Below are 19,697 nucleotides of genomic sequence, written 5' to 3' on the forward strand. Positions count from 1 at the left end.
GCACATAGATTGTATCAGTCTGTCCTTCCATTATTTTAACTGCTTCGCTGCTTAGACATTTGTTCCAAATACCGGATGCCCAATTCACTTTATGATCTATTAACTCCAAGTTGGGAGTGATCTCTTTGTACGGTCACAGGGTGTTTGAGCTCATTTCCAAATTGTGATTTAGTCATCCTCGGTTTGCTTATTCAGGCAACCTTTCCTCCATTTTGTGAGTATGGCATAGAAAGACTGTGTAAGCTATTTCAGAGACAGATGTGGGTGAAATCCTGCCTGTGGCATAAGTCCCTCTCTAGTTAAAGGGTAATCTCTCCAACCAAGGAACTAGAGTGCCCGCCTCAGCTCTGTAGTTAATGCTAAGCAGTGCAGAGGCTAAAGCTTTCATGGGAGAGACCAAACCCTCCCTTCCCAGCCTTAGCCCCAGTACCCTTGGCATGCCCTGGGTCTGGAGGACCTGAGCCCTCACGCTTGGTAAAGCAGCAGGATTTGGGAGGACTGGCCACATGCCCATCCTGCTGAGATTCTAGGGTGCACAGGACAGTGGAACTTGTACTGGGATATGGATGCAGTTGTAGCTGAGCTGGGACCTATGCTACAGAGAGAGAAGGTGCCCACATAATTCCTGACTTAACCACATTAGACCAGGCAGGAATGCTAGTGCCTTGCAGGCTGAGGTGCAGGTACCACGTGCTACTCGCAGCTCTGACTACTGACCAGTTAAATAGGCCTGGGCAGGGCAGGGTGGGGGAAGGAGGTGGGGGGATGGAGCTGCCATTTCTATCACACTCTGCCCTCTGACTGAACACCAACAGCCTCTCTCAAGGTGGTGTGCCTGTGCCCAAACAATGATGTGTCACATGCCTCCTCCTCCTCCTGATCTAGGAACTGACCATATCAGGATCCCTGAGTGTCTGTCATCTCTGGCTGAACATAGCTAGCTACCTTTCCAATATGTCCCCATCAGCTTTGCAGAGGAGAAGGGGCCTTTGCATGTGGCCTGTCGGCCTCTTGCTTATGTGTTGGTTGTTCTGTCTCTTCCACACCCCCTGCCATCGCTCTGGTAGTGAAGGACATCATGTGGATATGAGGGACAGGAGGTGACGTTGGCCCTGTCACCCACTACCTGCTTCTGCATCTTCATTCCTCGCTTCCGAGGATCAGCAGGCAGGAGCACGGGTGTCTGACGAGAGCAGGGGCTTGGTTCTACCGGACAGACCTAAAGAGCTTGCATCCATTGTTCACGTAGGGATTGGTGCCCAACATGCGTTTAAAAAGAAAGGTTGGCCTTGGTGTTGTCTGTCTTCTGAGTCCATCTTCCCAGACCAGGTCAACAGAGGGCGCTAAGCCCACTGTGTTGTTCTTTTAGAGGATGGTCCTTATGACTTCAATTTTAATTAGCTCAACAGGAAAACAAAGGGGAAATTTATAACACACTCCCAAAACATTTCCCTACTGACGCCTATTGAGGGTCACTTCAAATAATTTTATTTAAAATGAATTCTCAGAATATTGCCCAGGTTGGTCTTGAATGAGATTATCCTCTTGGGCAGCCTCCTGATGGCTGGGCTCATATAACACTCTTCCTGGCATTTGGTGGATTCGATGATGGCTCTTGGGAGCTGCGAGCTTTACAGAAGAGGAAACTACCTGGAGACGCCGCCCTGTGGGCTCTCCTCACGGCTCAGCCACGATCATGTTTTCCTGTGGATTCTGATGTGCGTGTGAAAAGTGCATTATGCTTTATAGAGTAAGGCTGGGTGACTTCTCAGAGAATTCAGTATGCTCTGCTGCCCTGTTTTTGTTTTAAATCAGGGACTCTGGAGGGAAAGCTGTAGCATTGGTTATCTAAGGTGATCCTGGTCTGGCTAAGGTGAGCACCAAGTCTGTTAACCAGCTGGCTTTATTTCACATCTGTGGCTGCTAAGACAACCTGACCCAAAGTGACATGGGGCAGGAAGCGGTGTGTCTGCTTACAGTTCCAGGTCGCAGTTCGTTATAGCCGACAGGTAAGGCAGGAGCGTCACACCCACTACCTAGAGCTGAGAGAGAAGGGTGACTGCGCTTGGCTCCTCCTGTCTTAGTCTCTGCCCATCCGTTAGCAGCACACACACATACCTGCAGGCCAGCCCAGGTAATCCCTCAGTGACCTCTATTCCTAGGAGACACTAGGTGTGTCCCACCACATCAGCCAAATGTTGCCAAACTGTTGGCAGGAAATTCACTGAAAACACTTTGAAACCTATTCACATCCTATCAGGGCCTAAGGAAAAGCATCTGAGAAATAAAGGTGATGCTTTTGAGTCCTGGCCTAGGAAGAGTGAATCTTAAAACAGCCAAATGTTTCAGTATTTTCATTATGAAGTAGATGGGCAAGATATTAGAAGTGGAAAGAGAAGGGGAAAACCAAAACCCATTGCTACTGCCCGAGTCTGTCGCCCACTGGTGTTATTCTCGGTTTGTCCACCAGGTGGCAGTCACACCTGCAAAATCAGTCAGCTGGGTGTTTCCCTCCATACATTGGTACACACAAAGACCCTCCTTACCTTAAACTTAAACCCTGTGGCACAACAGGAAGATACTTAAAGTAGTGAGCCTGGACCTAGAGCCCTGCACATGCTGCCCAGTGCTGTACCATGGAGCTACCCACCCTTAGTCCGGGAGATTTTATTCTATTTAAATTGTGAAGGGATTCCCCATTTGAGAGAGAGAGAAAGACAACATTTAGGTTAACATGTTGCGATTGTTGGATATCTTGTTTAGTTTAAGATACATTGTTCTAGTTAGTAAAGCAGAACTTGGCCCCTGTCCAAGCACAGAGCAGTTATTTCTGCCTGTCATTGTTAAAGGGAAAAGGTGAAGCCACAGTTTACAGATGTATCTAGGAGGACTGGACCCTTTATGTTCCTTGTGGGTTCAGCCCTGAATTGCTACCAACACTGATTGTCACATTGTGTTTATCTACACGGGACCTTTTCAGCTGGCTTGCAGGCTGTCATCCAGATAACTCAACAATGGCTGTCTCACAGTAGAAAGGGCAAGAATCAGGTCGCCCTCCAGCCCACGAGGGTGGCTGTCTCTGCAGTCCCAGTCTGAGGCTGGGGTCCTAGAGGACTCCTGGACTGTTGCTGGTTTTCAGTCTACACTGTCCTGAAGAAGTTGGATTTAACTCCATCAGCAACAGGACAGGTGAACCAGCCAGTTAGAGTGAGGGCCTCAGGGAAATGGCAAAGTTTTCGTCTTCCACGCCAGCGTATGTGAGCTGCCATCAGGAGGTGGGGCCCAGATACAGGGCAGATATTCCAGCTTCAACACTGAGAGAATCCCTCCAAGAAAAGAGTGTCTAGCAGCTTGGGTTTTAGTTGATTCCAGATGTAGTCAAGTTGACAACCCAAATTAGTCATAACAAGTCCACCCCTTGTCAATGTGACACACGATGACAGACATCTCTTTCTGTCATGATTCATTTCCAAATTCAAACAGTGACCAGGTCATAACTCTGCCTAACACTTGTAATGAGATGTGGCTGGAGGGCTTCAGGCCAGTGACTTGACACAGTGACTTGAGGGTCTTCCTGCAATCCCACTGGCCACCGCTTCCCACCTGCCTCCCGTGCTCCAGCCACACTGCTTCTCTGGCTGTTTCTCCTGCCTCAGGCCCTCGGCATGGATGCTCCTCCTCCCCCTCCTGGTCCCATGGGCTGTCACACAGCCACCTCTGGTCAGGTCTCTGCACGGCCTCACCTTCGCTCTCACCCTCCTTCCCCACACTGTTGGAATGATCCCCACTCCCAGTGCCTGGCTCTCCTTTGCACTTGTTGCTGCCTGCCTTACCGATCCATAGCTCTGTATCAGGCCTCCTGTGCGCCGTGAAGGAACTCCAAGAGGCCCTGTTTGCTCACAGCTGCATTCCAGACATGTGCCTGGGTCTGGCTCAGTTGGCTAGTATATGGATGTCTGCCATGAGTATCTTCCTAGAAGAGGGGTAGCTTGGAGCCAGACCCTGTCTCAGAGCAGAGCACACCCACAGAAGACAGACACCGTGTTTCTACAGCAGGTATTGGCCCAGGTTCCGCTTCAGTCTCTCATGTCACTTCAGTAAAAGGATGACTCTGTTACCATGATGGTGGATCAGATACTTACTTCTCATTATTTTCTTTAGGGTCAAGGTCCTGACCATCTCCAAAGATGGGTTACTTTATGGGTTTCCAAGAACATCTTGGCCCCAGAGCCCCCTTGTTCCAAGGGACCCCTGTGTCCTTGTGTCCCTGTTCATATGGCCATGAGCCAGCACCTAGAAACTGCCTCGTCTACACATATCTGAAAGTTCTGACTCCACCAATCCTTCCCTTCCTCCCCTCCTCCCTCCCCCTTCCTCCCCTCCTCCCTCCCCCCTTCCTCCCCTCCTCCCTCCCTCCTTCACATAGCTGGCCTTTGGCTCCTATGTTGGGTGACCTTGAATTTCCTTTGGGTTTTGGTGTGGTGTATACAGATGCATGTGCCCATATGTGTGTCTTGGTGGCCAGAGGTCAACATCTGGAGTCTTCCTCTATCATTGTCTACTCTCTTCTATTTTTTTTTTTTTTTGGGGTGGGGGGAGGGTTTCTCACCGGACCTGTGTTCAGGGCTAGACTAGCTGACTGGCTAGTCCTTAAGATCCACCTATCCCACCCCACACAGTGCTGGGGTTACAGGTGTGCCACCATGCCCAGCTTTTCTGTGGGTGCCAGGGATCAGAATTTAGGTCTACTTTACTCCCCAGACCAATGGCCTTGAACTAATGATTCTCCCAGATTGCCCAAGGATTGTTAGCTATGTACTACCAGACCTGGTTTTTGTTGTTGTTGTGTTGTTTTGTTTTGCAGTGTTAAGGTCAAAGCCAGGGCTCTATGTGTGCTAGGCAAACACTGTGAGCTGAGCGACCTTCCTAGTCCCTGGGCCTTTCACTTTAAGATCGAGCACCCCTTCTGCTGCTGCTGAGCCCTTCAGTGTCCTTGCTCAGTCTTGTTAAGTTGTTCCTGAGACTGTCTGTGAGACAGACGCCAAGTGCGGAGGGGAAGCCAGCCTCACAGCCTTAATGACATGTCTCCTGCTTCACCGCTATTTGGGAAGGGCAAACTCGTGCAGCTATTTTTATTACCGTTACTCATTCTCTCCTACCTCGTTAAGCCTGGATCTTTCAAGCATGAATATCTGGTTAAATATGCAGAGTGTCTAATTATTGATGCACACATGCGCATACACACACATATACACACACACTCACTCACACTGACACACACACTCACACACACACACACACACACTCACACACACTCACACACAGATGATTGCCACTTAGAGCTTTCCTACTGGACTCCTTCCACAAATAATACAAATTTTATTTTTCTGAAAATAGAAAGGAATGTGGTTTCTTGCTGGCTCTGCAGTTTCCTTGTTTGGTTGGATTACATGATCTTAGAGTCAGGTGTTCTGTATCCCAGGGCGGGGCTAAGGCTCTGTGGTAGTGGCTGGCCCATGTGAGACCCTGAGTCTTATCCCACCCCTGGTGTACACGCAGAGCCCCATGTGCCCACATCTATTATGCAGATACCATGAATGCCCTTCCTAGCCCAAGAGTTCTGACTTGCTCCCTCCAAGGCCTGCCTCATGTATCTCCACCTCAGCTCTTCAAGAGGCCATCGACCTGGACTTTAAAAGTGTTATCACTGTGACCATGATGTCACTCAAACTACCCCATTATCATCCTTTCAAAATGGGATGTAAAGTAGATTATTTGAGTCATTTAAAATTATTCCCTGGTATCTTTAGAAACAAAGTTCCAATACGAAAGCTTATCAATTATCCTTTTGTTTCCAGCCCAAAACTCATGACTGCTGGCTCAAAGGCCCCTTGTTCTTACCACAGAACATTGCTTACAGTGTAGATGAGTGGCACCAAGCCCTGGCCTTTGTGTGGTACATTTATCCCCTAGGGAAACAAGAAGCAGTTTGAGATGAGGGGTGGGAGGGAGACGCTGCCCCCGGAGGTGCATGTGCTGTAGACTGGTTCTGAATGAGGAGCTCGAGGTCTGTTCTGTCGCTGAAATAATTACGGGTTGTTTCTGGGACTTTTTAGCTAAATAATACACAGAACTAGTGGCCTATGGTGTTTGTTTAGGAATGCAAACTCTAAGAGTCCCGGCTTGAGGTTTGGACAGATGTTATTTTTGGGTAGAGTGCTATTTTCTTCTTAAAGAACAGCAGTGGGATTCCTTGGTTTGTCAGTTACCTTAGTATTGAACGGGGATTCTTGGGCAGTTGTCAGCCCCTATCTGTCTCCACAGGGCAGCTGTCTGGCTGAGGTAAACTGCCTGATCAGTTTCTGTGCCAGGGGAGGGGCTTTAGTCAGGAGGCCAGGGTGACTTTCAGAATGGCTTTGATTCTAGCCCTGCAAAAACCAGGCATGGTGGTGCAGAGCTGTAATCCCAGTTAGTAACACACACAATTATGCCAAGTAAATGTTCTATTTCCCGGGGGTTGGGGGTGGGGGGGTACAGAAATGTACCCCCTACAAAATTCCAAGGTATTTTCTAGAAAATCCCATGTTATGACTGTGAGAAGGATACCCAACGTGTGTGTGTGTTTTGCTTTTGTTTTTTTTTGTTTTTTGTTTTGTTTTGTTTTTTAAAGATTTATTTATTTATTATACATAAGCACACTGTAGCTGTCTTCAGACACTCCAGAAGAGGGCGCCAGATCTCGTTACGGATGGTTGTGAGCCACCATGTGGTTGCTGGGATTTGAACTCTGGACCTTCGGAAGAGCAGTCGGGTGCTCTTACCCACTGAGCCATCTCACCAGGCCTGTTTGTTTTTTTTCGAGACAGGGTTTCTCTGTGTAGCCTTGGCCGTCCTGGAACTCATTTTGTAGACCAGGCTGGCCTCGAACTCAGAAATCCGCCTGCCTCTGCCTCCCAAGTGCTGGGATTAAAGGCATGCGCCACTACACCCGGCTTGAACCCGGAGTGTTCTTAAGCAAGTGATTTGGAGTAGCAGACAAAGCAGAAGCAAGTGATTTGGAGTAGCAGACAAAGCAGAAAGCAGTGGCGAGGCTCGCTCGGGTTCCAGGCGAAAGCTACACGGGACTCTGACAGGGAGAGAGTCCTTTATGGCTGGCCTATGGGTGACACAGCAGAAGCTAGGACTCCAGACCGTCCCCAAATAAAGACTGAAGAATATCAGCTAGGAAACTGCCCTGCGTTCGGGAACCTTGGGACCATCACGGCTGTCCTAGAGGGCTGACCTGCCATGCTGAGTAAGAAGTCTCGAGCAAAGCGTCAAATATATCGCAGAATTGTGTCCAAAATTTCAGCCGCGCTCCTGCAGTGCGCAGTGTAGCAAAGCTAACGGCGTGGCTAGCAAGGCAGCGGCGCACTGCAGGCTTCCTGCCCGCCGCGTTAGAAAACCGAGGCAAACACCGAGTCTGTTTTGGAAATGTTCTGAAGCCCAGTCTATTAACACAGCGAGCCATTTGAAACGCAGCTCTACGTGTTTGGAGAGAAACACACGGGCTTTTATTAGGGACATGAAACAAACTCTTTGAGCCCCGGCCTCGCTGCGGGCGAGTGTAATTGCCAGGATTAATAAATCACAGCTGTGAAAGTTCAGTCCTTGGCAGCTTTCCTTATTCAGCTCTTCTCTCCTGCCGGTTCATTTCAGATTTATGGTCTGCATTATGTCTGGAGCCCGCACTGCGCCTGCTCTCTTCTTCCTCGGCTGTTCTGCGCTGGCGTTGGGCGTCAGCTCGGCCTCCCAGGAGCACCGCGAGGCTGAGTACTACGTGGCTGCTGTGTACGAGCATCGATCGGTCCTGAGCCCAACCCCCCTGGAGCTCGTTGGCCGCCAGGAGGCCCTGGAGCTCATGAAGCAGAACCTCGACGTCTATGAACAGCAAGTGATGGCTGCAGCCCAGAAGGCAAGAGCAGCTTTCTGCTCCTGACCTGGGCTCAGGGCTCGCAGAGCCAGCTAGCTGATCTGAGTGAGGAAAAACCCCAGACTCCCGAGGTCCTCCTGAGAAGTCGGGTCAGCTTGCAGATTTCAAGTTGACATGGCTGCTTGTTAAATTAGGCCCCACCCCTCGCCTCCAGAGCCAGAACTGGCATGGAAATACATGGGAGTGTTTTGCCTAAGCTGGAGAAGCAGTGCCTAGGTCACTGATTCATGTGCCTGTGCCGGGAATCAGCGAATTGTAAACAAGAGCTGGGGTGTGGGGCTGGGACTGTGGCCAACTGGTCCAGAATGGGCAGTTTGGGCAGTGGGAATTTTCAAAGCCCGTCCCTGGGTGATGCTAATATTCAGAAAAACAAACAAACAACCTTGAAAACCATTAAGGACAGTGAACTCCATGCTCTGAAAGGCATCCAAAGCTTGTCAGAGCTCACAAAACAAAGGCTGTCTGTGCACTGTCTGTGTCGCACTTCATCCAGATGGGAGCCCTGCGTCCAGACAGACTAGGACCCCAGCCCTTCCTAAAGGCTTCCTGCTTGACTGTCTTTCCTCTCCAGCCAGCCAGGAAGGGTGGGGCTGCTGAGGCTAGACTCCCCTGGGACTGGACAGGAAGTGGCTTTTCTAAGAAGCTGTGGGGTTGGGAAGCCTGGGACCAAGGGAGTCTGGGCTTTATCCCTGTAGGTGGGGCCGCTAAGCCTGCTGCTTGTGGAAGGCCTACTGTGGTCGCATGGCAAGTGAGCCAAACTTCTCTGCTGCTGGCTTAGAGCTGGCCTTGCCAGTAGGTCCCCTTACTCCCATGCCCTCATCACATGATCTGAAACGACTCGGCTATTTCTTGTTGGTGCGTTTTAAAGTCCTGACTTAGTGTGTATGGTCCAGCACTCCTGACAGACGGCACACCTCTCTTGGCTACCTTCAGAAGCTCAGAGCACAGTTTCCAAGGTCCTCGTGTTCCATGTAACTGTGGGAAGGGTTGTTTGTTTATTTTACCATAGTTCTGACCTTGAGCTCAGAAAAGTAGCTGCGTTCCATCTTTGGCGTGACCAGAAAAAGTGTTGTAGTCCCAGGAAGAGCCTTCGCTTCCAGGCCTCTTCCAGCTCTCTAGACTTCGTGCTTAGAACTGTGTGGCCCACAATCCAGCTGCTATGTGACCAGGGCTGGGGGCAAGCTTCTCTCAGCTCTCTTACTCCAGATGTCGTTCCCAGGACACTTCTGGCAATGCCATCACACTGCATTTCCATGGCACTTGTGACTCCTGTTCCTTTACGCACACAGCCACGTGCTGCCCTGCTGCACTTGGGCAGATAACCGGAGCAAGGCTTCCCACCTGCGCTGCTCACTGGTCAGCCTCGTGGGCTATTTAGGGCTCTTCACTGGCATCCACATAGCATCCGCACATTTGATACTTATCCCGTTTATGTCCCTGCTGAAGTTTGTGTAAAATGAATCCCAGCTGCACCTTCAGGTCTCCTACCAGCACTGACCCAAACAAGGGCAGGTCCTGTGGTGAAGGTGTTTAACGGCACTGTGCCACCTCGGTCCCCTCAGCTTTTCCTCTTCTGCCTTTTTTGTCTGTCCACGGTGCCTAACCAAATCCCCTGTTTGGAGCTTGTTAGGTGCTTCTGGGAGTCATGGCAGCTGCTCACAGGGGTGCTTCTGTGCTGTCAGGTGCCACAGCACCTCTGCTGTGTCTGTGGGCACCAGAGTTTTCCATCAGATTCACTTAGGATAGGAACCTCACATGCCCGGTGAGACTCACTTGGGACAGGAACCCCTCACATGCCTGGTAAAGCGCTATCCCCCTGGCACAGAGGGAAGATGATTTTCAGAGCCCGTTCTTGGGGTTGGTGACCTCCATTCTTCAGGAGTTCTTGATCTCCTGCCAGACCACTGCTGAAGCACCGTGGTCGATGTGTAGACGTAACTGAAGTGGCAGGCTCTATAAGATGCCCTTCAAGGTTTTTATTTTCCTGAAGAGAGGAAAAGCTCTCTCCAAATATAATTTTCAGGAAGTTAAAAGCATGACTCATGGCAAATACAGAATGAATACAGTTTTTTTTTTTTTTTAATGCATTAGATAACGGTGGGAATTTAAGGAGTTGAACTGTCGCCCGTCAGCCCAGCACTGGCTCAGTGAATTCGTTGCTAGCTAAAGAACTGGCTAATGTCCCACGAGGCACAGATGTAGTCTCTAGTGTGAAGACCTTTGTTTTTAACTTGGTTTTGAAACAGGGTCTCATCTGTTAGCTAGCTAGCGTGGCTTCGAGCTCGGGATCCTTCTGTCTCTACCTCCCAGGGTAATCTGCTGAGTAACAGTCCAACAGAGGCCCGTTCTGTACACAGTCAAACTGCCCAACTGAAGCAGCCCCACTAATCTGGAACCCCTAATCTGCTGCATCTTTTTATTACAGAGGTTGGATTCAGATAATCAGTAGAGAAGAAACGGTAGTGTCTCACATATGGGGTGGCCATTACAGACGGTATGTCCGGATGCTCTCTATGAGAAAGACGCGTGCTACCCAACTTATCATCTCGTGCATACCCAGCTGCACAGAGAGAAAAGGACGAGGAGAATGTTAACAAGAGCACCTTTGTGTTAGAGGATGTGAGAGAATGTGTATGCACACACACACACACACACACACACATACATACACACACACACATACGGGGGGGGGGGGAGGAAATTCGGAGCTTTTATAACCAGAAGGGGGAAAAACCCTAAAGTTGCATTGCACTGTTGTCGATGACACGCCTTCACTGCCTGCTGCCTCCACCTTCTGCATTGGGCCAGCGTTCTGGGCTTGACATTTTAATCCACAGAACTGGAGAGCGCCAGGAGGGCAAGATGCTAAGGGAGAGCCAAGGGCAGTCCTGTTTCTTTCTTCTCTCGCCCTAGGATGCTGTAGATGGCACAGGGAGCCCAATGTGGGGAGAAGCCTGTAGCGCAGCCAGAGCCCCTAAAGCGACTCTCTTAGTTCAGCACACTTGCTGCCCATCCTCGGCCCCCAGAGTCACAGCTGGGACTGCTCAGCAAAGTCATCTTTAAACAAATCCTGCAGCCAGGACTCACCCACATTCCACTCAGCCGTTTTATGGATGGGGCCCACATCAGTGTTTCTCCCAAAGTTCCCCAACTGACTTAGATATGGGAGAGGGGATGAAATCCGCGGGACTAATGATGACCCATCTGTGAATAGGCCAAATGATTTTAAGTGCTTCACAATGGCTCTGGCTTCCACTGTACACCAGTGAGAGCAAGCCCAGCCTAACATTCACTCAATGAGCTCTGTCCTTGGGCCTTCAGCAATGCTGCCCACTCCTCCGTCCAACCACGCATGCTCATGGTTCTTCCTAGAGAACACGGAAACATGTGGGGCCATCGTCCTGCACTCGGGGAGTCAGCTGATTGCCTGAGAACAAGCCTTTCCATTCAAGCTGAGTCAGGCTAGCATCTTTAAAGCCCTGGTCAGTCAGCCTGCTGATGTCTGGCAGTGAGGGACACTCGCTCCCCTTACCTCATGGCACTCTCTGTCTTTTTGCTTCCAGGGTGTGCAGATTATAGTGTTCCCAGAAGATGGTATCCACGGATTCAACTTCACAAGAACATCCATTTACCCGTTCTTGGATTTTATGCCGTCTCCCAAGCTGGTCAGGTGGAACCCGTGTCTGGAGCCCTTTCGGTTCAATGACACGGAGGTAGGTGAGGAGTCCAGCAGACTGAGCCAAAAGCCACAGCGTGCTGCCTGAGGTTTGAAGGAGGCTCTGGGATCCAAACCACCGAGCCCAAACTCCCCAAGCCCCGTGCCAGGACATTACACAGATACGGATCTTTTCATTGGTGAATTTCACAAGACCCACACTAATCGAAACATATTAAACAAGTCAAGTTGTAAAAAATACTCTAAAGGTTCCTCACCACCACTGCACTCCCGAGGAGATGCTGTGCCGCGCCTTGTTTCTTTTTTTCCCACCGTCATCAGCATCCTGTCTAGTAGGAGGCATGCTACCATCTTTTTAACTCTTTCTATTTTTAGCACTGTCTTAATGAGTATCCTCTACGTATATTTTTATAAGCATGGTCAAGGTTTCCCGTAAAACCCTTGGCAATGGAATTTCTCAAAGGCTATACATATTTTAGTATATTTTTAAATGCTAAATTTAGAAAGAGTCATCACTATTGAGTCTAAGTACCAGTCCAGGTGCTTCGTATATTTGTCCTGTTAGTCACCTGTGTATCTCCTTTGAATGTTCTCAGAAGCCTTTTCTCACAGACCTGTGAGAGCTGCTTACATATTATAGACGGGGACTTTTTTTTTTTTTTGTAATCGAAAATGCTCCCCACAAAAGGTAGAATTTAAACTTACCTATTGCGTTTATTACCCACCCCAGGTCCTCCAGCGCCTGAGTTGTATGGCCATCAAGGGAGGGATGTTCTTGGTGGCCAATCTTGGAACGAAACAGCCTTGCCTCAGCAGCGACCCTGGCTGCCCATGGGACGGGAGATACCAGTTTAACACAAATGTGGTGTTCAGCGACAATGGAACTCTTGTCGACCGCTACCGTAAGCACAACCTATACTTTGAGGCGGCCTTCGATACCCCTGCTAACGTGGACCTCATCACCTTTGATACGCCCTTTGCTGGCAAGTTTGGCATGTTCACTTGCTTTGACATCCTGTTCTTTGACCCTACCATCCGACTCCTCAGAGACTTTGAGGTGAAACACATTGTGTACCCCACAGCCTGGATGAACCAGCTGCCGCTCTTGGCAGCCATTGAAATCCAGAAAGCATTTGCTACCGCCTTCGGTGTCAACATTCTGGCAGCTAACATCCACCACCCGACTCTGGGGATGACCGGCAGTGGCATACATACCCCTCTCAAGTCCTTTTGGTACCATGACATGGACGACCCCAAAGGTCACCTTATAATTGCCCAGGTAGCCACAAACCCACAGGGCCTCACTGGGACAGGGAATACAACTAGTGAGATGGACCTGTCCCATAGGAAGTTCTTAAAAATCCTGTCCGGGGATCCATACTGTGAGAAGGACGCCCAGGAAGTGCACTGTGATGAGGCCGCCAAGTGGAACGTGAATGTACCGCCTACCTTCCACTCGGAAATGATGTATGACAATTTCACCCTGGTCCCTGTCTGGGGAAAGGAAGGCCACCTGCAGGTGTGCTCCCACAGCCTCTGTTGCCACTTACTATACGAGAGGCCCACCCTATCCAAAGAGCTATATGCCCTGGGAGTCTTTGACGGACTCCACACCGTGCACGGCACCTACTACATTCAAACCTGTGCCCTGGTCAAGTGCGGGGGCCTTGGCTTCGACACCTGCGGGCAGGAGATCACGGAGGCTGAGGGCTTGTTTGACTTTCATCTGTGGGGGAACTTCAGCACTTTGTATATCTTTCCTTTATTTCTCACCTCGGGGATGACTCTGGACACCCCTGACCAGCTTGGCTGGGAAAATGACCACTATTTCTTGAGGAAGAGGGGACTGTCCTCCGGCCTGGTGACAGCAGCTCTCTATGGACGGTTGTATGAGAGGAAGTAGGAAAACTGTGGTCAGCGGGGTGGGCTCTGGGGGACGACCTGCCTTTCCAGGGCCACAGATCCCAAACGCTGGGAAAGCCACCCCTGTGGCACTGGCTCCCACCCTGGGGAACTGTAAGAAAATGGGAGGGGCAGTTCCTTCTTCCTTTCTACATAATGACAGAGACATTTTCTGGTATTTTCTATTCTCATTAGTCTGTCAGGCCACACCCTCTTCCCACTACACAATTGGTTTTAAATTCGAAGCCAGAAAATAAACCCCAGTTGCTATTTTACAAATCCGCACAATACTGGGTGGGGTTTTTTTCTTTGTTTTGTATCTTTCACTGTTGATCTAGTGACACCTCATTGATATCCCCCAAGCCCGAACACTTTCTGTGCTAAGAAACACACTCTCTTTCTGTGCTAAGAAACACACTCTCCAAGCAAAGCTGTATAAATGGCTGCTCTGATGACTGTCCCTATTCTGGCCAACAGGAACTTCCAGATGAGGTGGCAATGCCCGAGCCACCAGCGGTGTCAGAAATGCAGTCCTAGGAATAGCTCTTCAAAATAGAAGAGAGGCCTGACTCGCATCTACCTTGCTGTCAGTGGATGGGTGTGTGGGTGGGCCTCAAAATAACTGGGGAGCGCCGCGCTAGGGATGGCAGGAGGGGCTGGGAAGCATTGAGCAAGGCGAGGCTAGGAAAACATGAGTAAAAGAATTATTCTGTCTGAGATGTCTCATCCAGGGATTCCAGAGACTTTCATATGTCGGTTTAGTTTTGCTCAACTGTGTGGCTACAGTGACACTGGTTTAGTTAAATTTGTGTTAAAGAGGTCTCCCCTGCGTAGAGAGGCTAAGGGAGCTGTCTGGGCAGCTTGTCGCCGGCATACACTTTTGCTTAGCCCAACAGCAGCAGCTCTTTTCCAAGATCCCATGAAAGTGCAGGGCCAGGGCTGCCCACAGTACCAGTTCCACACTAGAAACTGACAGACATGGTCAGGACAGTGAAGGCATTTATAGGCCACTGGTTTCTAATTTGCATCCAATGAAGATGTTAGACTTGTGCAGAGCAATAGTTTCCATTATAATTGTTTATAAAGTGCAGAATGGATAGTCTTCTGGTATTTGCCTCTTAATGTTGCTGCTACTTAATGCCTTTAAAAATCCGTGTGCCACGGAGTGTATTTGTGAGAAGGAGGTAGAGGCAGGCAGATTTCTGTTCCAGAACAGCCAGGGATACACAGTGAGTTCTGGTCCCAAAACAGCAACAACAAAATCACCAAACTGTATGAGAGGAAACTGACCTCGTCCCATTCTCTGGCAGGAACGTCCCTATTCTGGTCCTTGGCAGGGCAACTGAGCATGTACCCGGGATTCCAAAGGATTCCAAAGGACAGCTCTTTCAAGTGGCCTCAGCGGTGGGTTTAAACCTTCGGGTGCTGTTTCACCACTGGGGCAAGCACAGGCGTCATGCTAAAGCAAAAGGCACTGGTGGCGCCAGCCCGGGTTGACTCATCGCTTGCAAAGGCTCGGGATGAGTCAAGTCTTGAGGAAATGAACAACTCAATCCCTCAGGAAATTCTGGGATTCCTTCGCCCTGGGAATCCCCTCGGGATGGTGCAGGACCTCTCCCACCAGATGACAGTGCCTGCCTGCCCTCCCAGTGCAGACTTCTCCAGCAGGCGGGAGCTGGCAGGCTGGATGCGGCTCCAGATGTGGCTGTCCACACAGTCCGCACTGCTTCCCTGCCCCCAAACCTCGAGAGACAGAAAGTCTTTTTAAAACGCATCTTGCTACTTCATTCCAAGACAACCCAAACCCGCAGGAGAAGCAGGCACAGGAAGGCTCATCCTGAGTGCAGGGCCGCTCCATCCAGTCCTCCCAGTAAGTGACAGTACTGGTCAGATCTTCATTTGTCCCTGCTGACTAGCTCCAGACCGCTAATGACAATTCAGAATGAATTCCTCCTGCAGACAGAAGGGCAACAGCAAATAATGGGGGTCGGACAAAGGGACTCTTACAGTGAAAGGAAGTTGCCAGGTGGCAGAACAAAGGATAGGAAAATGAACGAAACCAGCCATTGTAGGAGGAAATATGCCAATGACTAATGACTGCGCTATGCTTTCGTTACTATGGCTCTCGAGTTCAGGAAGCAAACGGCTTTCTGACCACAGCATGGAGGCAGGAAGCCAAGGGTATTTTTGGTGGAAACAGACTTGGGGGAAGTGGCTTAGTCTGTGTGGGCTCCTCTGTAGGCACAGCTGTGCCTGGCTGTGGTTTTTCTCACAAAGGAAGTAAGGGCATAATGAGATATATTCAGTGAGCTTAACATCTGTATGCCAAAGAAGGAAAAAAAAACAAAACAAAAACAAATAAATAAAACACCAACAAGAGCCTTCTGGAAGACTGGCCTGGTTCCACTGGGGCAGACATGCCCGCTGCGATCACCGAAGAAGATCCGTGTGGTGACCCCTTCATGGGTGAGACAGTGTGGACGGTGTTGGTTAACTATGGATGTTGTAACAAGTCTCCAAGTCAATAATAGCTTTCAAATAAACGCCAAATGGATTTTAACTCAGCTGCCAAAGTATTAGTAAGGACCGGGACTTTACTGGAGGCACCAGGGAGATACCCCTTGGCTGAAACCCACTGACCAGGCAGGCACAAGACCTAAGACTAGTCAGCCAGAGGGCAGGCTGCCATGAGAGGTAACCTGGTGTAAAAATCCCATGTAGAGGGATGGCAGAGAGCCACTTCTCTAGTTCCCACTGAGGGTTAGAACTGCCTAAACGACCTCAAGACAAACATGGATTTTCAACATCCAACATTCAGGGTCTATATATGACAAAATAAAGTCACAGCAGTTAAAAATGTACAGGACAGCTGGGTTCATACCATCCAGGCACACAGCTGAGATCCCAGCCTTCATTGAGAATCTGGCCTTCCTGGGTCAAGTGAGCTCTTGCTGCAAAAACATAACCATAAACATACACCAAAAACCATCAACCAAAGAAAAGTGTTTTTAAACTCAGTGCTAGGAGCACAGGGAAACATCCCAAGGATGCTGCTGGGCTGGGGACAGGCCTGTGCTCTGTCCCCAGCCTTCTCCTCAAGGTTAACATCTGCTGCCTAGTCGTGACAAACAGCCCAGGCAGGTCACAGGTCGTTAATTGTCACAAGGATGCCTGCCTGTTGTCCTGGGTTCCTGATGTGTCACCTCAATTTTCACTAAGCTACAAGCAAAACCACTGCTTTCCTCATCTCTAAGACAGCATGAGTGCCCACACCTGACACTGCCTCTAAGGATCAGAATCGGCAGGGATGGTGAGAAGCCCAGGCTTTTGAAGTCTCCTGTCTGGTCACTGAAAGATGAAGTCTATAAACACTGTGATTTGGAGATCGGGTGCAATAGAGGAGGCTCTAACTCTTTAAAGATTGTTGCTGTGGTAATATTTTTGCAACCCAAAATACACAGTGAGAATAAAGTGTCGGTCCGTGCAAGAAGCTGCGTTAAATTGTGGTGTGGAGTCACATGAGAGAAGGTAATTTTCTTAGAGACTGCTTATTGTCTTGGTTCACATAAATATTAGATTTAAATGCACACACACACATATACATGTGTATGTGTGTATATGTGTGTGTGTGTGTGTGTGTGCACCAAAACAAACTGCTGACAGGGCAGGGCATGATGCTGCCCATCTTAATCCTCACACTTCGGAGGCAAGGTAGACCTCTGAGTTCCAGGCCAGCCTGGCCCGCATAGCAAGTTCCAGGCCAGCCAGGACTACACACATATTGAGATCATGAGTCAGTTAAAACAAAAGCCAGAACAACCAAAATACAAGCAAGCAAGCAAACAAACAAAAAACCCAAACCAAAACAAAAAAATGGAAACAAAAAACAAATCAAAACAAAACAAAAACCCATGGCGACGGTTGTTGCCTTTCTACAGACTGTATTTCCACAGATGTCTAAGCTGTCATTTCCAGTCATCTCTGTTCTTCCAGAACTTTGCCAGTCCTGATTAAGGAAGTCTGTGCTCCTTGCTTTAGCTCTGGAAAGGACTCCGTGGCTGCTTCAGAACCAGCCACCATTGTGTGGAACCATTGTTATACACGATGACACCACTTCTGTCTCTGGTGACTTCCTCCTGGGAACCCCATCAGATTCTCTGAGAAAATGCAGGCCCAGTGTACAGCCTCAGCCCTGGTTGGCTTGCAGCCCCAGCAAACACTCTGCTGCCCCCTGAGAAACAGACTCCACAGCCCTAGAGGAACTATGGCAGCTAAAGGCGAGAGGCAAGGCCCAGGATGCAGACATGGCAGCAAAAATAAGTGACGTTTGTTGTTTGGAACCACTAAGTTCTAAAACGGCTTGTCATGCAGTCATCAGTCATAGCTGGCATCCATGAATCATGTGGTTTGAGCTACTCGACAGTCTTAAAATATATATATAAAAGCCCAGTGAGGAGACATTAGCAGCTACTGTCTGTGTGCCTGTGGGCCGTGGAGGATTGTGGGTCTCTGCACAACAGCGGCAGTGTTAAGCTGGGGGTGACATGGCCATTTGAAATGATTCCCCTGCCTGCTGCTGAGTCTCACAGCAGCTAGTGGCTCACCAGGGCAGAGTGCAATAAAATAGTTGTTCTAGGAAATGGAACTGCTAGAATTTAGAATAAGGAATAATTTAAGGGAGAGAGGAGGGGAGTGATAGAGAGAGAGAGAGAGAGAGAGAGAGAAAGAGAGAGAGAAAGAGAGAGAGAGAGAGAAATATCTTTTGAGTTATACATTCTAACTTTAATAGTCTCTATTTGTAGTCCTTGTGCCAGGCTGGCTTTGAACTCCCAAGTAGTTAGCCACATGTAGGTTTGGGAGTGGCCCAACCATTGAGCTGTTTAAAGAATACTAAAATATAAGTGCCACGTGTATGTGTGTGTGTGTGTATCTTTCATTAGGGAATCCAGAACACTGGGGCGGGTATGGAGGAACATACCAGGGAGATTTGCGTAGAGGTTAGCTGACAGCAAGTGCTTCAACTGTTAGGACTCCCACAGGAACACCAAGCTACATGACTGTCATGTTAGTATGGAGGGCCTAGGGAGTCCCATGCAGGCTCCCTGGTTGGTAGTTCAGTCCTTGTGAGCCTCTGTGGGCTCAGGTTAGTTGATTCTGCAGGTTTCCTTGTGGTATCCTTCACCTCTCTGGCTCCTACAATCCTTCCTTCTTCCCTTTCTTCTGAAGGATTCTCAGGCTCCACCAGTTGCTGAGTGAAACTTCTCGACAGTTGGGCTAGAAGCCAATCTGTGAGAATAGCAGAATATCACGGGTCTGTAAAGAATTGCATTGGAATGCTGATGGGAATTGTGTTGAATCTGTAGATTGCTTTTGGTAAATGGCTATTCTTACTATGTTAATCCTTCTGATCCATGAGCATGGAAGATCTTTTCTTATATCTTCTCCAATTTCTTTCTCCAAATCATGAAGTTCATGTCATACATGTCTTTGTTTTGTTTGGTTAGTTACACAAAGATATTTTATATTATTTTTATATTTTATATTATTTGTGGCTATTGTGGGGTGTCTTGTTTCCCTGATTTCTTTCTCAGTCCATTTATAATTTGTATAAAGGAGAGCTACTGACTTTTTTGAGTTAACTTTGTATTCAGCCACTTTGTCTATCAGCTATAGGAGTTTCCTGGTAGAATTTTTGGGGTCTTTTATATACACATATCATATTTATATAACATATCATATTATCTGCAAATAGCAATGTTTTGACTTCTTCCTTTCCAATTTGTAACAACTTGATCTCCTTTAGTTGTCTTATTACTCTAGCTAAATCTTCAAGTCTATATTGAATAGATAGGGAAAAAGTTGACAGCCTTGTCTTGTCCCTGATTTTAGTGGAATTGCTTTAAGGTTCTCCCTGTTTTGATGTTGGTTATCAGCTTACTGTATATTGCTTTTTTTGGGGTTTAGGTATATCTTTTGTATCCCTGATCTCTCCAAGACTTTTATTATGAAGGGTCTTGGATTTTTGTCAAAGACTTTTTTTAACACCTGTACTGGCTAGTTTTGTGTCAACTTGACACAGCTGGAGTTATCACAGAGAAAGGAGCTTCAGTTGAGGAAATGCCTCCATGAGATCCAGCTGAAAGGCAT

The 19,697-nt window shown here is 48.7% G+C and overlaps 1 protein-coding gene across 1 annotated transcript in view; it reads left to right on the plus strand.

Moving 5' to 3' along the window:
• Btd (biotinidase) overlaps positions 1 to 15,913 on the plus strand; it is a 29,623-nt gene extending 13,710 nt beyond the window's left edge. Inside the window, exons 2-4 of the mRNA XM_021181401.2 lie at positions 7,699 to 7,954; positions 11,536 to 11,685; positions 12,379 to 15,913. Coding sequence (XP_021037060.1) covers positions 7,699 to 7,954; positions 11,536 to 11,685; positions 12,379 to 13,551 — 1,579 coding nt within the window. The 3' untranslated portion in view covers positions 13,552 to 15,913. The remainder of the gene's footprint in view (positions 1 to 7,698; positions 7,955 to 11,535; positions 11,686 to 12,378) is intronic.
• The last annotated feature ends 3,784 nt before the right edge of the window (positions 15,914 to 19,697 follow it).

This window comes from Mus caroli, chromosome 14 (assembly GCF_900094665.2).
Source record: "Mus caroli chromosome 14, CAROLI_EIJ_v1.1, whole genome shotgun sequence".
In the NCBI taxonomy this organism is placed as follows: domain Eukaryota; kingdom Metazoa; phylum Chordata; class Mammalia; order Rodentia; family Muridae; genus Mus; species Mus caroli.